Source organism: Hirundo rustica, chromosome 7 (assembly GCF_015227805.2).
Source record: "Hirundo rustica isolate bHirRus1 chromosome 7, bHirRus1.pri.v3, whole genome shotgun sequence".
In the NCBI taxonomy this organism is placed as follows: Eukaryota; Metazoa; Chordata; class Aves; order Passeriformes; family Hirundinidae; genus Hirundo; species Hirundo rustica.
Window position 1 is genome coordinate 20,124,258 of NC_053456.1, and position 16,203 is coordinate 20,140,460.

Below are 16,203 nucleotides of genomic sequence, written 5' to 3' on the forward strand. Positions count from 1 at the left end.
AGTCAAGCTTAAGCCCCTGGTGTTTTCGTAACTCTCAAGCATTTAACTGTACACTACTTAAAAATCAAGAATCGATTTCCTACATTCAATCTTTTTCTTAATAAAAAGATTTACAACTGCTCATCCACGTATCTTAAGTCAAGATTCTTCAGCATATAAAAATAATAGTTAAATTAATTAATAAATTTATATTCAATATAAATAGTTGAGTGCATTGGTACTTGATGAATTCCAGAAATGGCTAACTAGCTTTAATAAACACTATCCAAACTAGCTTGTTGTCCCTCTGAAAACTGAGGTGCCTTTCCAGGCAATCTCTCACACTCAGTATATTCTGCATGTACTAAATTATGCTGGGTTTGAAAATATACACTTGTATATAATTACTTAATTACTTCCATGTTGGTTTGGTTTATGAAACACTTGGGGTACAGAGACAAAACTGTGTGCTTGCTATGAAAAATCACTGAGCCACAGAATGGTTTGAGATGGAAGGAACCTGAAAGATCCTCTAGTTCCAGCCCTCCTGACATGGGCAGGGACACCTTCCACTCAAGCAGGTTGCTCAGAGCTTCATCCAACCTGACACTGAGCACTTCCAGGGATGGGGCAACCACAACTTCTCTGGGAAACCCATGCCAGTGCCTTGCCACCCCCACAGCGAAGTAAGTGACCCAGTTAAACCCATGGAAACACTAAACAGTTTACCAAAGCCACCTGTGATTCTCAAACACCTCATTAGGTGCTAAAACTTACTATGTCTACCCAAGAGCAGGGGGGCTTTCTTCACAATATATCAACAATTCCTTCATAATCCAATTCTGCTGGCTCTTTTATTACATTAATGGAAATAGCTATCACCACAGCTAACAACTTGTGTGACTAGAAGCAGCAAACAGCCAATCACACCGCAGAAATTGCACACAATGTGATCATCACCTACTCTTCCACCACCCTGAATTATCAGCAAATGTTCAATTTTTAATTTTTTTTGTCACAGCAGAAGCAACGCACTGACAGCAAAGAAAACAAGCAACATTAATGTACAGATGCTGGCTTTGCCTTTTTTTTTTTTTTTTTTGTCTTCCTCAGTCAAAACCTAGTAATGTTTCTAAATTAAGATAAACTACAAGTGTTTCAAATTTCCAGCAGAGCTGTTCTGCAGGGGTAAACAGCCAATTATTTTTCAAGCCTTTCATTTTAGTAGGACATTTTACAGAACGCATTCATTGTCCCTGTCAATACATGTTGCTCATTTACTAATGTCTTCTACTCTTTGCTCACCTTTCTGTAGCGGAATTCTTTCCTACTGAGCTGATAACTTTCTTTCCAGGCTTATAGTAATGCATTTTCTTCTTAGACAGGCATACAAGTCAGAAGCCTGATGACATACTCAACTTACCATCAGCCCCAGGAACAATAAACCTACTACTCTAGTGTACTAGTACATTACCTCCAAGGCGACACACATTCTCACAAGATTGCTTCAGAATTTCCCCACCCAATCATTTTAAACAAATTATAGATGCTTGGAGCAGCTATCTGCAGGCAGCACACACACAGCTGGCTCAACTTCCATCAAACACTGTTACCTATCAGGCTCAGAAAAACGATACAAAACCCCAAAGCTTCTAGGCAATAATCAATTTCATATAAGGAGGAAGAATACTTTAAATTATAAACACTATGAGGTCTTGTTGGTGGCCCATTGCGGGGATGAGCTCAATACTCCAAGTAAACCTTGCGGCAGTACCTATTATTTATTTTGACTTATCAGCTCCCCAAGAAGCAGAGTGGAAACCTCTTACAATTCTAGTACCATCAACGTGTTAACAGTTTGCCATTCCCTCACACCAGTGATAAAAAGCAATCACACTTCTTAGGGACACAAAAATATAAAAGTGGTAAGTTTTAAGCAGCAGTGTAAGTATGCTAAAGATTTGTTTAACAGGGTTGATTTGGGGTCTCTTTAAACCTGTCTACTCAGTAATCTACTGTCCAATTTTTGCATATTTCATGCCTAATGTACATAATGAATTTTAACATTTATATGTTGCTATTGTTCACTATTTCTGCTAAGAGCATATTTTCACTTTGAAGGATAAAATAAGGAACCACAGTAAAGGGCAGAAAGATTTTCCCAGCACCTGATGCAGGAGAAGCGTATTAAGAGTAATCCAAATGCAAAACAATAATTACTTTTATATGAGAAAGTTTAAATAGAAATAGTTACATTTTATTTCTACTCTTATTTTTAAAGGATTACTGATTTGATTGAAAGATGAATGACAGCCATAAAAAAAAGCTGTCAACACATATAATTTTAACATGAAGTTCTCCTTTTATGTTCCATCTTTGTTGAACTATGGCTTTGAAAAAAAATTAGTAGTAGTAGTAAGAGAAGTTCCCATTCTGCATTGCTCACAAGCATTCCAAACTGTATTTTAAGCCTGAAAAAAATCATATAACGTGAAATAAAAAGAAAAAAGAAAGCCCTAACAGTGATGTTTCCTACGTTATCCCCATGTGTTAAGCAAAACACTTTGAAAACAGGCAACTAATGTAGTAGAATGTAATGCAGAACTAAGAGGAGGCCAAAAAAATAGCAGTTCTGGTTAATAGCACTTGATGAATACACAGATTTTTCCCTCCTATTTTCATGTCTGTAGTCACGTGATTTTGAGTATTTTTCTGTTTATATTTTAAAATATTTTTCCAGTCTTTATGGTTGCCAATAATAGTTTCTAAAGTGGAACTTTTATGATTAAATTCAAATCCTAGCATTTTCAACCCAGCTGCCCTTTCAGAAATGGTGAAGGAGTGAGTACTAGAAGTGTTCCTTGAGAAATAATACTCATAAGCAAAGCATAAACATGTACTCAACTCCTTTCTCTTGTTCTTGCTCATCTTCTTCCAGTGTTCTCAAACTCGATGTCCTCATTAGGGGAAACCTAAACGTTCTCTCTCAGATTAAAAACTGTCTAAAAAGCAGATTGGTCAAAACTTTAGTGTGGTTCTAGTATCCCTGTATACTCAAAAGCTGAAACTACTAAAATGATGTTTATTATTTCAGTTCACCAATTTTCACATAGTTGCATTATGAGGCATCTGATCGCCTTCCTCCCCCCAATGCCTTAGAAGAAGATGATGTTATACCCTGCAAAATATCTGTAATTAGATTTTGAGTGCAGGATGTTTTTAAAGGCCTTAAATTCAGTTCCATAAATATTTTCCAATTATCTCCAAAATAATTCTGAATACAGAAGTATCACAAACATATATTAGCTCCATCTTTCTATCCATACCAGCATGTGTATTTAACTGAAAAAGCATCTGTGAAACTCTCCAGTTCATCAGAGAATGGCTTTCTTTGTGGGGACTCTACAAGGAAGAACAGCTGGAAAATGCCTTGAAACTGTATATTCCAATTAAAAGTGATGCAGTCCAGATCATTGTATGGCGTGCCAGAGAGATAAATTACAAAGAATCCTTTTACTTCCAGTTAGATAACCTATTTTTCAGAGAAGTTTTGCAGATAATCACAGACTTCACCTTTTAAATACAGTAAAGATTATGTGCTCCAACATCAGAAAAAACACAAATAGCTTGAGCAGATTTAATATTCAAGTTTGCTTTAACCTGAATTCAGGTCAGAAGATCTGCAGAGAACAGAAATAAAAACACTATTCCTTAGTACAATAGTGTTAATTTTATGGAGTGTTTTTGAATGTTTCACTCTAAGTAGCACAGTCAATACATCCCACAATCAAAGGAGCAAAGCGCTTGTCAGTCTTCTCTGGCTACAGACAACCACCTGAAAAAAACCCACTTGTCTTCGTCAGCTTCAGCTGTTAGCATTTAAATATTTTATGGATAATGCAGGATTGTAAGGGCTCAGCAGCAACACATTTAGCATAAAATATCCACCTAGGAAGCACTGATGAAGATGTAGGAGCGCTTAGTTAGGAATACATGCTTTTTCTCTATTTCTCCATGATTAAAAACTTGTTTAAACTACACTGTCACTTTTATCAATGGGTTACTAACACAGTAATTTCACTGCTTTCTATTCAGCAAGCTGACAGTAAGACCAGTGCAGCTGAAACACGCAGAGAGTACTCAGCATGCTGTGCAGTTGCTCAGGCAAAGTAGGTCCAGTTTCATGTTCCTGCAATGGACCTACTTTACAAAAGTTGCAGAATACCAACTACACATTTATGGCAGTCATTCACACAGGATTTCTGGATGTCCAAAGCTCCTGGAAAAGTGTCCCAAAGCAGAAGAAAACAGTAGATGACATTAAAGTGATAGAAAATTTTGTGTTTCAACATGTGATATGGCAGACAAAGACAGTGATTAACTTCGCCATGTTAAGTATTTCTACAAAATTCTGTCTAAAGTCTTCTTCTAAGACAGTTCTTCTGTGGCACAATTGATAGTTTCGTCACTGGAGAGTTGGAAGCTAAGCATTTTAAGAGACAAATAGCAGACTGAGAGTCAAGAGGACTGTAAAATGCTAAGTGCTTGAGAATGGTTCAAAGTCATGTTAGTAAATAAATCCTAAACAGAAGTGAACCCAGCTAGAGCAGCTTGCTTTCAAAAACACAGTTCTGAAATTCAACAAGCACACTTAACTTCCCCCAGAAAACTGAAAATTTGAGTAGATGAGAGTATTTTTTGAGAACATGTTATCTCACGCAAGGCCAGTGCTGGTTCTAGTTACTGGTCTAACAGACCCCAGTTGATTCTGTCCCTTGCTTTGGATGCATAGTGCAGAAAAACCTCAGTAAATCCATGATGCTTCTGGCAAGACTTACTGGTTTGAGATAGCTTTGGCATCAATGCAATCACATCCACAGAGCATTTCATCAGAGCCAGAAAATCATGACTTGTGTTTGCTCTCATAACCAACACAGTTTACCTGCAGACTGGGTACAGTACACAGTCTATAAAAGACCTGACTTGTCTGATTGTGATTCTCACACCAATTGGCTCAACTTACTCCATTTCAGTATATTTCCAATAATTTACTAAAACTTTGTACTTTAAAACTTACGTTTCTATATTGTCCTGGTTTTACATGAAGCTAAACCCTGTGCCTTTCTGTTTCTGTGGTATGAAAATGAAAGGGTGCAGGTCTCATTTATGAAACAGCCGTAAGACTGACTGGGAAATTGACTGCAGGGTTACCATATTCTAAAGATGGCACAGATCATCATCCACATTTTTCACAGTCATATTAATATGCATGATATGTGTACGAAGTAAAAGTAAGCAGCACATGTTACAAACAAACAACCAAAGACAAAAAAGCAGCAGTAAATGTGGGAACTGTACCACAAAAAATATGTACCATGTTATGTTAATAGCATGTTATAGTAATAATTGCAATTAATTTTGTAAAAAAATCCAAGAAACCAATAGTAAATTTAAAATTCCCTCAAGAACTTCCTTTTCAAGATTTATCAGCCTTACAAGAAAATCAGCAGCGAAGACACAGAAAAAAATTCCACCAATTTCCTGTTTTACAATTTCTCGTTTGTGTTTTCTTTTAGACTTTAATTATATAAAAATAACAATCCTCAGTCTAACTGAGGAATTTGTATACCATCTGAAATGGCTTATTGTTCAGCTATGGAACTGGCTATTTCAAATGTGTTCATGAGAGCTACCAAGTTCAAACCCCCATTTTGTAAGATTATAAGAAACCATTGTTAACATGGTCACACTGATTGTAGTAGTTTGTCCAGTTCCTAATGACTGCATTTACTGACTTCACCTTTATTTAAATTTTAAGATTCTCTTTTCAAGATGTTGAGCATCCAAACTGCTTAGTACCTGACTCTTCAGTTAACGATGTAATTTAACAGGCATCACAAGTCAAACAATTCGTTTCCATAAAAAGACCTTTGCTTTTTTTCCCCAACAAGTTACAGCAATTTTCATAATAATGAAATAGTACAAACACCAAGTGGTTACAAATCCAAGCATAGTTTGTATTTTCTTTATTGAGTGCTTTATTCTTTTGGATAGAAATAACATTTAATTCTCATTCCATTTTATTAAAATTCTTACCATTGATTTAGTTAATTTTTGTAAACATGAAGCTTTAAAAATAAAGCCTAGTCCTCTGTAAACTGCACTGTTAGTAACAGTTATTTAGCAATACCACAAAGCAGTATAGTTAGCCTCCAGAACTTTGGTCTAATTACTAACATATGTGATTAGGCAACAAAACCACTAGCCAGATTTTCTTCCTAATTTTGCAAATACAAGATCTAGTTGTAAGTTACGCTCATAACATTAAAGTAAATTTCCTCCTCAAGAAAAGGAACACTACCACAGGAAATCAAATTATTGGACCTTCTTAATTTCTATATTGAGCTCTTACTGAATGAAATGACAATTATTGAAAGATATGTGAAGATCCATCCATACCATATCTTAAAATTCCCTCATGGTTGAAGGAGTTTGAAGTCCAGAATTTAGAATTTTACTTAGGATGACACTGAACATCACTGTATTTACTACTTCTGGAAAATAAAAAACCTTGTTTCAAGAAGACAGAGAAAAATGTATTTTGTCTCTGTGTACTTCTTAAGCTTGAACCGAGAGAGAAAAAAAAAGTTCTGCTCATGCAGAGTCTTAGGAAAACAGTACAATACTGCACAAAATGCATTTCTATGCACCTGTGGTCATGAACCATTATTATGACAGATACTCTTATAATCACTTTCTTAAAACTGTTTTTCTTTAGGTTTTCTTACCAAATGTTACTTCTCCATTGCCATTCCTGTCAAATAACTGAAAAGCAACAATGAATATTGCATCTGGAGTACACAAAACAGATTCAAATGCCAAAAATTCTTGGAAGGAAATTAACCTAAAAAGGAAAACAGAAAAGTTATAAAGGTTTTTTTTTAATTGTTCATAACACGAATGATCATCTGCATTTGATACTCTCGAAAAAAGTGTGATACAAATAGTAAATTAAATCCTAACTTAAAATATTAACACTCAGAGACTGAAAAGTATGTAGTTAAGTAGTTAACATTTTTGCAACTCAGTTTCTTCCTCTGTGAAGCCACTGAACTCTCACTGAACACCTACAGGTTATTACTTTTTAATTATAAATGTAATCAGCTCCTGAAAATTAAGACATAAAAGCACCACAAAAATTCTAACAACACGAAATTTACAGGTCTGTCATCATATTATTACATATGTATTTCTACTAAGAAAAGATACTGTAATGCAAGTACAGGAATACACGATAAAACATACACTTTCTTAAAACAATACATAACATTCATAAAAAAACAGCAGGTTCAGAAAAAGCTACACTTTACTATGTGTATGGAGAGAATAGTACACTCCAAAAATAACATGAACGGCCAAGTCATGTACTCGGGGCCAAACTTAACACATGTGGACTCAAGGACAGACACGGATCTGAGCGGAACAGCAGATCACAGGAGTCCGAGCTGTGTGTGCAAGACATCACTGTGCACAACTCAGGATGCACCAGTAAATCCAAGTCCTTGTGGTCGCCACGTATAAGCTCACATTTGAATGTATGCACAGGTATCTTATTCGGAGAATAATAAAGAACTTTTCTGGAAGAACCCTTATTCTAACACAAAAAAAATCCTTCAGAAGGCATCCTAATGCTGTATGTGAGATTATCTTACTAAGCGTAGATAAAGGATAATGTTGGCACAAGAAGACAGTGGGATAAATGACAGGATATACATTTGATATAATTAAATATAAATAAATATAAATTAAAATTGTATTTTATTTGATTAAATCATCAATGGGAATAAGAATTTCAATTACATCTTCTATATTAAACAAAAAATTCACTATAAATCAGTAAATGCTGTTAAAGCAGATAATATTACTGTTTTCGAGAAGTTTTCCTAGAAAATGTACATAATTGATCTCAACTTAGTAGTTATCATATGAGATCATTAGCTCATAGTGATTACTTCAAACATTACTGCTTACTGCTAAAGAGCCAAGTATAAAGTCTGAAGTTTTTCCCACAGGAAAAAAAAAATAAGAAAATCACAATATTCACACTATTCATTACTATATCTAGCAAGTACACATGAAGCAGAGTTGAGATACCTTAAAAAGATCAAATTCATTAACATTCTTGTATACATGCACTGCACAAGAAAGACAGGAAAAAACCTAGTGACTTTAAAAATAATTAAGATACTGAAAATAAAAAATTATCATATTTACCACACTTTAGCCAGAAAAGTCAGAGATATGAGAATGGCTCTTCACATGCAAAGTCAATTTCATCCAAAGGATGATCTTGATAAATAAAGGGTTAGTATCAAACAAACAAATGTTCCTTCAAAATAATTGTAAATAATATCGTATCACAATACATCTCACACACATGCATAAAGCTGACACACAAATTAACTCCTAACCAGGAAGCTTTATAAGTGACAAAAATCAAGTGCTGATCTCTGTAGAATGCATTAGTAGAAGCCTGAACCTGAAAGATGTCTGCAGCAGTCTCACTAAAACAGTGCCTACAGCAAAGGGAGATAGACACATCCAACTGCCTTTCCACATATTCAACTTGCAATGCCTAAGAGCAGGGATAGCCTCTGTGATCCTCCATTAGCCACTAGGGCAGAGATAACAGGAGCTGGATTAAACAGAACGATGGAGCTTCCCACCCAATCACTACTCAAGCACCATCCAATGAACCCACTGCACTACAGAGTCCCTAACAATATTACATCACTCACCTTTCATTTTATCTGTAACATTTTAAAACAATTATTTCCCTCTGATTTCTTCTGTACTGCCACCCTTCAAAAGCACACAAAGTAACCCATGTGTTTGCAATTCTTCTCCGTCTTTCCTTTTTTCCTACTACAAGTATTTTCTAATTTTCCCCCACACAACATAGCTTTTCAGACATTATGTATAGCTCTGTTGTGACTCTCCATTAGATGAAATATCAACTCTTTCTTGGGGACTTCACTTAAGAACACATTTCAGATTTAAGAATGATATGCTGATAAAAAGAGTACCCAGAAACAAGCAGTTAAAATGAAGAATTTTGAATTACTACTGTAAAGTTCTGAAGGTTTGAAGGAGGAAGAAAATCTGGTTTTGGCACATACATGTATGTAAGTATATTCTTCAGAGAGAGTATTTATCCTAACTTCAATACCAGTGCCTGCAGTCTGAAGACACAGGAGTGCTTTCAGCATCAGAGAAATCCTATTGTACTAAATAGGTAACAGGCAAGTTTAAACCAAATTCTAATTTAGAGGTCATCACATAAATTTCTAAGAACATGCACTTGTAACAACAAGGAATAAACATTTCGGAAGTGAATAGTCATCTGTTTTAAGAACTACCTTAATGAGTTCCACTAAAGCAAACCAATCTTGTACAGCAGTAATGGGAGAAGGCAACAGTGCTCTAGAACAGTTAAGTAAGGATCAAGTTACCATTAGAAAAAAAGTAAAACCACTTTATTTTTTAGACACATGCCTACAGAGAGCCAGTTCCAAAATGTGCTGTTTCTGTAAAGTGCCAAATTTAAACCTAAAAGAAATAAAAAAATATTAACAATGGAAGCAACCATCAACACTCGGAGTATTTTTTTCAAGGGCAAGCAAGGCTAAGAGAATATGATAGCAGGAATTAAATTTTGTAATAGAATCCAAAGCTTCTCAATGACTTGATGCATGACACTGGGCTGTCATTTAACGTAAAATTATATGTACAGAACAGGACTATTGATACTTCCTTGGACTTCATAAAGTACGTCCCTGGAAAGATGCAACATATCCTGGAATTCAGTTGAAGGCTACAATAGTTACTCATGTTGTTGCAGTCTGGATTTTCATATATTACAGCTCACTACAAATGAAAGAATGTAAAAAAACCCTAATGTTGATAATGGGCTATAACAAATTCTGTACATGAAATATAGATTAAATAGAAATACAGATTAAAACATTGAGTAAAAAAGTTTCAGGCAAGTGTTCAAACATATAAAAATTTTACACTTGGAACTACATGGCAGTGTAAAATAAAAATTCCACTCTTCCCATAATGAAGGTGGGTAACACACACTTACTTGTTTATCTCACTTCAAATATTACCCAGATTAAAAAACAACAACAACAACAAAAGTCTTATTCACAGGGAAAGTAACAAAAAACAATGCCTAAAAGCTCTGTTACAGCATTAAAACTAACTGATTTCCTACTGTAAGAAAGACCCTTTTATAAGACATTTTCTGAAGAAATGCACACCTTAATAAAAGATAACCAACAGCTATCAGAGAAACAATATGCTAAGCATGTTGGTTTACTTTATCAATTAAATTATTATTTGAACAGATACATACAAAATTACCTTTTCAATCCATAATAAAGCAACAAACTGCAGCCATATATTGGAAACAGAGACAGGTTACTAAGATTTATCAAATATATGTATTATCAAAGTGCTGCAGCCTTATGAAAAGAAAAATCGTACAGCATTATATCAAACAGGAAATCCTATATTTGTCATTTAGAGTAAGAAGTATACAGCACATACAATTTCATTTCCATAGCACAGATATTATGCAAGCTGCCCAGGATACTAAGCAAACTAATAAAATGTTCTATAGCAGAATGCAGGAAAACAAAACCAAAATTTAAGTAACCAAGGAAGTTAAGGAGCTTTCAACTTAAAATAAGTTAAATCTGCATATTTATAAATTTATTCTATACTATTTTAACAGCATTTTCTTCTCAAAAAGATAACCACTCACTTCTGCATTCTTGACCTCTTCTCTGACCCATCTTAACCTTCTCACTTTACTTTAACAATGTCCAGGCCTCCTACTACAATCCAAGCCAAAACTAGAAGCCTACATACACCAAAAAAGAAGGCTCCTTGGAAGACAAATAAGTTAGAGGGAACTACCTCAACAGAGCAGACATTTTGTAAACTGCTTTCAGGGAGGTGTCTAAAAGCAAGCAGGAGCATCGGTAAGCAAAGTTGGAAAAGCTTACGTGGCGTGACCTGATCCTCATTAGGAAACAACTTCCTTCATAAAGTCACTAGTGTCTCTCTTTTCTAATAGTCAGCACTTTTCAAAAGAGCTCAGTGGCTGGATTTGAATTGCTCACTACAGAAATAAGAAAGCTCTTCCATATTTTTGTGTTTAATTACAGGTACTGAAGACTCTACAAAGTACCTGATGATGGATGTGGGCATAAAGAAAAGAATTTTTCTAGGGCAACCATACTACACTTATCTGCTGTTCAAATTCCTCAGCTTTTGTAGGATTTAACAAAATGTTAATCTTAGCTTTAAAAAAATCCATGTTAAATTCCCTAATTTTTTCTCAGTTTTCACAAATTTGTAGTCTATTATGAAAAAACTTTCACTTTTAAGTAAGCCTAAAGTGTAATAAATTCAATAATGTATTTTAGAAGATGAAGTTATCAAACTCATGCACTCACAAATTTAACCATGCACTACAAGTTTCAAATGGAAAAGAAAATTCTTACCCATCCTTAGTCTGATCTGCCACTCCAGCCAACAGCTGCACTGTTTTAGGATTGTGATGCGGATCTGTATGAAGTCCTAGGTATTTCTGCACAAAATCCTCTGGGGTCATGTAATGCTCCCCATCCTTCTCAACGCTTGCATACTAGAGTAAAAATAATAAAAAACAAAGCCACACAAACAGAAATTAATCCATTTAGATGTTAATTATCAGTGATGACCAAATTAGTAACTTTACTGAATATAACTTTAAATGGTGCATAACTGTCTGCACGTAACTGCTCCGAAATTAAAGGGCTGGATTAAACTAAAGGTGTTACTGTACTAGTTTTATACTACCTACAGTCAGATTTCCCTGCACAATAGATATGTTCACATAATGACCAGCATCTTCTAATTAGAAGAAAACTACATGTTTCAGAAACTGTCAGGTAATTGCAAAAATCTATAAAAATTGCAACCATGTTACAGCATTCCACTTGCAGCTAAACTGAAAACACAGCACATAAATTTTCTTACAGTTTCTAGTAGCAGATATCTTCTGAATAATTGTTCCCAATCTTTACTATAATCATTTTGGAAAACATAAATTATTTCTTTTCTCTTTTTGTGAGAAATAAATGTTCAGATTATTTTTTATCCTGATACTAACGTTTTTAAGGAAAACATTCACACATACAGACAGTGCTTGCTTCAGCATCTCCTGTATCTCTTCCACAACATCAGCCCCTCACATCACCTCATCACCTCTTCCACCGTACAGCGGTGATAGCTGTTTGCAGGACTGCACTTTAAACCAGATTACCGAATTTATGGAGAATTAAAATAGAGTACTTCCACTAAAACAGGAACACAAAACAGTGGACAGGAATTCCTTAGCTCAGCACTAACGACAATATGACAGCACAACGAAACTGGTGCTTCCTTGAATCAACTCTGAAAGGTTCTCTTCTCACCGTACACACAAGTGACTGAAAAATGCCTTATGAAGCACAATTCTGCTGCAAGACATGAAATCCAAAGAAAATGTTACGCATGAAGGCCCATCAAACATGCAGAGTATGGAGCATATCTTCAGGAATCACTGAAGTCAACTGCATGACAGCAGAGTGCATATCGAAGACAGTCAAAACCTAAACACCATCTTTTTTTCTCCAGACACCAACTTCTCTGAGTTAATCATAAATAATAATTTATAATAACACCTTCCATAATAAAAACTGTTTGGGGGAAGTTCTGTTAAAAAAAATTGAGACAAAAATAATTAACTGACAGATATATTGAGCTCCATATGAGAAGGTCATGGCATTTTGGAAGAGTTTGGCAGCAAGTCAATAAATGAAGGCCCGACAAAGTAGCTAAGCATGTACATACATTAGTCCTATGCTTGCACCAGATAACTTAAGCCAAGAACCTTTTAGCCCAATTTTAAATTATAACCTAATTTGAATAGAAAGCATAACAAATCAATTAAATCTGTTTTTCTCAGTCTTGAACTGTGTTACTTTATAACACAAAATTCTTAGTATATGTTTGTAGATTGCCTCAGGTGAGCACTTGATGAATTTCCATGAGACTTTTTTTTAAAACATCCTCACAATAAGACAAACATACAAACCCCCTACTCTAGTTTACAAGCTGGTGCTAGGTATCATCCCACAATGCTTTGGAAATCTCTTTTTGTTTCCTTCTCGACCTTGCTTGAACAGGTTACAATTGAATTCAACAGGCAGGGAATAATTCAACAGTATTTTCTAAAGGCTGACTGTTTCTTGTCCGACAAAATAATGAAGGTTCACTAAGAAATCTGGTAACCATTTTTCCACCCAACTCTTTTATCCTTCTGTGATTATTTGATACAAAATTTCTTCTTTTATGGTTGTTTCTGAAGTTTGTGGTTAGCAAACACCTAAGAGGCAACTTATTTGATGGTGCACAGACAAGAAATTTCAATGCCTGCAGATCGTACTTACAGGACTAAGAGAAATAGCACATCTTTTTAACGCATATTAAACTTTATCTTTTTAATAGTTTAGAAAGAAGAAGCAGATAGCACACTTCAGAAATTCTGAAGAGCAAGGTGTATATATATCTTTTAAGATTCAACATAAACTGCACAGCAAGAGGGCAGGTATAACATCAGAAGACATGCATGAACAGAAGGAAATTTAAGTAGGCTCTGTGATTAAGGTGGATAGTGACGAGGCCTAGAGCTCACATCTTCCCTTCTAACCATTTCCAAGGGAAGCCAAATTTAGGAAGGAATGCACGACCTTTAGCTGAAGCTCACAGAAGAGGCCAGCAATCTCAGCAAAGAGTACAACATATCTGACCCCTAAACACTTGCAATATTTCATAACACGACTTTCTACAATTTAGTCTTGAAAAGAGTGATTCTTTTGATTTAAAGCCTACAACTAAGTCTGATCTCTAAGCGTCAAACAAAAACACAATTTCAAACACAACAGAATGCACTCTTTTTCTATGTTTTTTTTTTTACTGCAAAATCTCAGATACTCAAAGGGAGAGAGGAGAGCTTTCCTACTTTTCATTCCTCAGAGTACCTCACAACCCACAATTCCACTTGCACATTTCTTTGAAGAAAACAAGACAGACATGGGGAAGACCAAAAAGCCAATTTCTAAAAACAGACTGTCTGCTTCTTAGGTCAATAAAACAAATACTGTTAGGAAGAAAATGTCAACATCCAGAGGTACAATGTTCTTCTTCTTCTTCACTGTTCTTTGTATGACCACTATCAAGAACTTCAACTGCTTATTTCCAGAAGCAAGAACTTCTATTGACTGGATATCAAGAATCATACAGAGTTCACACTCACAATTGAATAGAGTGTTTTGACATCTCACTTAAATTTTATTCATTCAAATGTGCAAATGTATCTTGCAAAAAGTGGGAAAAATATGTTCTAGAATCACATTTTTATACTGTATTAATATGTGTTAAATTATGTTTTGATGTTGCTAATTTAATTGACATACTCTACTGTAACCTTTATCAACAAAAGCTGAATGCCATGTCAATCAAAAATTAACGTGTGTTGGAGTATTTTATACTAGAAACTAAATGTTGAGCTTCCACAGTTTGATGTTTTTGCACTCCAGCAATGTTACAGTGTAATCCAGTACACAAAAGATAAGGCCACTAAAATTATGGCTGGGATATAACTTCCCTCTCTCAGGCAAAAAGGTATCTCTGACTACTTATCATTTATGGAAATTGTTAGATGGTACAGTAGAATCAAAAGAGAGGTATAAATAGTTAAATAATAGGTTTTATTATTTACAGTACTAGCTCTAATTTTATACTCTTCATTTTTTAAATAGAGAAAAGCTTCATAAATGTACTGTCTAACACTCAACAGTATGGGGGAAAAAAGACATTTTGGTCATTTTGAAATATCGGTGGCCCTATCATGGACCTAAAACACAGCTCTTGTTTTTCTTATTCCATACGCCTGATTCAAACCTCATCATCAAAGTTTTAGGATTGACTGGATTTTCCTTTCTGATCATGTTTTACTGAAACTACAGGAGTGAAGAAATCTTCATACCATTATTTGTATATGCCAATTCTAAAGGCCTGCAAAGACAGTATTATGAAATACGTAAATCTTGACAAATCAATTTCAAGTTCTAAAAACACTGCCAGTGGTCCAACCATTTGTAAGAACATATACAAGTCACAAGGACAAAATATATAGCCATGGAAAAAGGATACTTTTGAATTCTACAAAGGTGCATTAAAAAAACCCCAACAGTACTTTGTTGTAATTATTTGCTCCACAGAATTAGAAAACAGTTCAGGAACTTATTTAATATTATAATTTGGAAATGGTTATCACAATTTGTGCTAGCAGCACTTTCTCCTCAATGCCTGACAGCCCCTCCGATACACCGTGCCGGCAAAGTGAACTTTCAAGCGTCACGCCAGCACCACATGCACTTGATGCCATGGCAAACTGCTGGAAAGGCAAAGCACGGAAGTCTGACACTCAAACATCAGCTCTTTTTACCTGCAAAAAAATACTTCGCAGTTCAGCAGGATCCGCTCTTTTGGTTGAATGCACCTGTAAACACAAGCAAATTAACGTTTAGCTGGGCTACTGTCAGAGCGCAGATAAAACCCGCCGCGCCGGCCAAGCGCGGCGATACGGGGCCCCTCGTCAGACCGCCAGGCCCAGCCTCAGCCATGACCGCGCCGTGCTGCCGCGGGACGGCACAGCGCTCCGCGCCGGTGACAGCTGTCAGCCCCGGGCTGCCTGCGAGCGCCGCGGAGCCCCGGCCCCACAGGACAACCAGCGCCGCCACCGCCGCCCCGGGGACCCCGGCCCGCGCCCCCCGGGGCACTTCGGCGGGCGGGGGCAGCGCGGGCTGCGCCGCCGCTCCTCCGGGGCCGCCCCGCCACCGCCGCGCCCGTTCCCCGGCCCCCGCGGGAATCCCGCGGCGGCGGCGCCCGCCTGCCCCCGGCCCCGAGCAGGATCCGCCCGGCTCCTCCTGCCACCAGCGGCGGGGGGGAGAGTCACCTTGACCGCCATGCTGCGCCCGCCGAGAAGGAGGAGGAGGAGGAGCCGCCCGCCCGCCGCGCCGCCGCAGCAGCCGCCGCCTCAGCGCAGCGCCGCGGGGTGAGCGC

At 36.6% G+C, this 16,203-nt stretch overlaps 1 protein-coding gene across 1 annotated transcript in view; it reads right to left on the reverse strand.

Annotated features, from left to right (window-relative positions):
• The window catches only part of SLC25A12 (solute carrier family 25 member 12), a 46,231-nt gene extending 30,042 nt beyond the window's left edge, over nt 1-16,189 (reverse strand). The window contains exons 1-4 of the mRNA XM_040069229.2: nt 16,097-16,189; nt 15,587-15,640; nt 11,556-11,698; nt 6,768-6,883 (exon numbers count right to left, since the gene is read on the reverse strand). Coding sequence (XP_039925163.1) covers nt 6,768-6,883; nt 11,556-11,698; nt 15,587-15,640; nt 16,097-16,108 — 325 coding nt within the window. The 5' untranslated portion in view covers nt 16,109-16,189. The remainder of the gene's footprint in view (nt 1-6,767; nt 6,884-11,555; nt 11,699-15,586; nt 15,641-16,096) is intronic.
• Nucleotides 16,190-16,203: the final 14 nt, after the last annotated feature.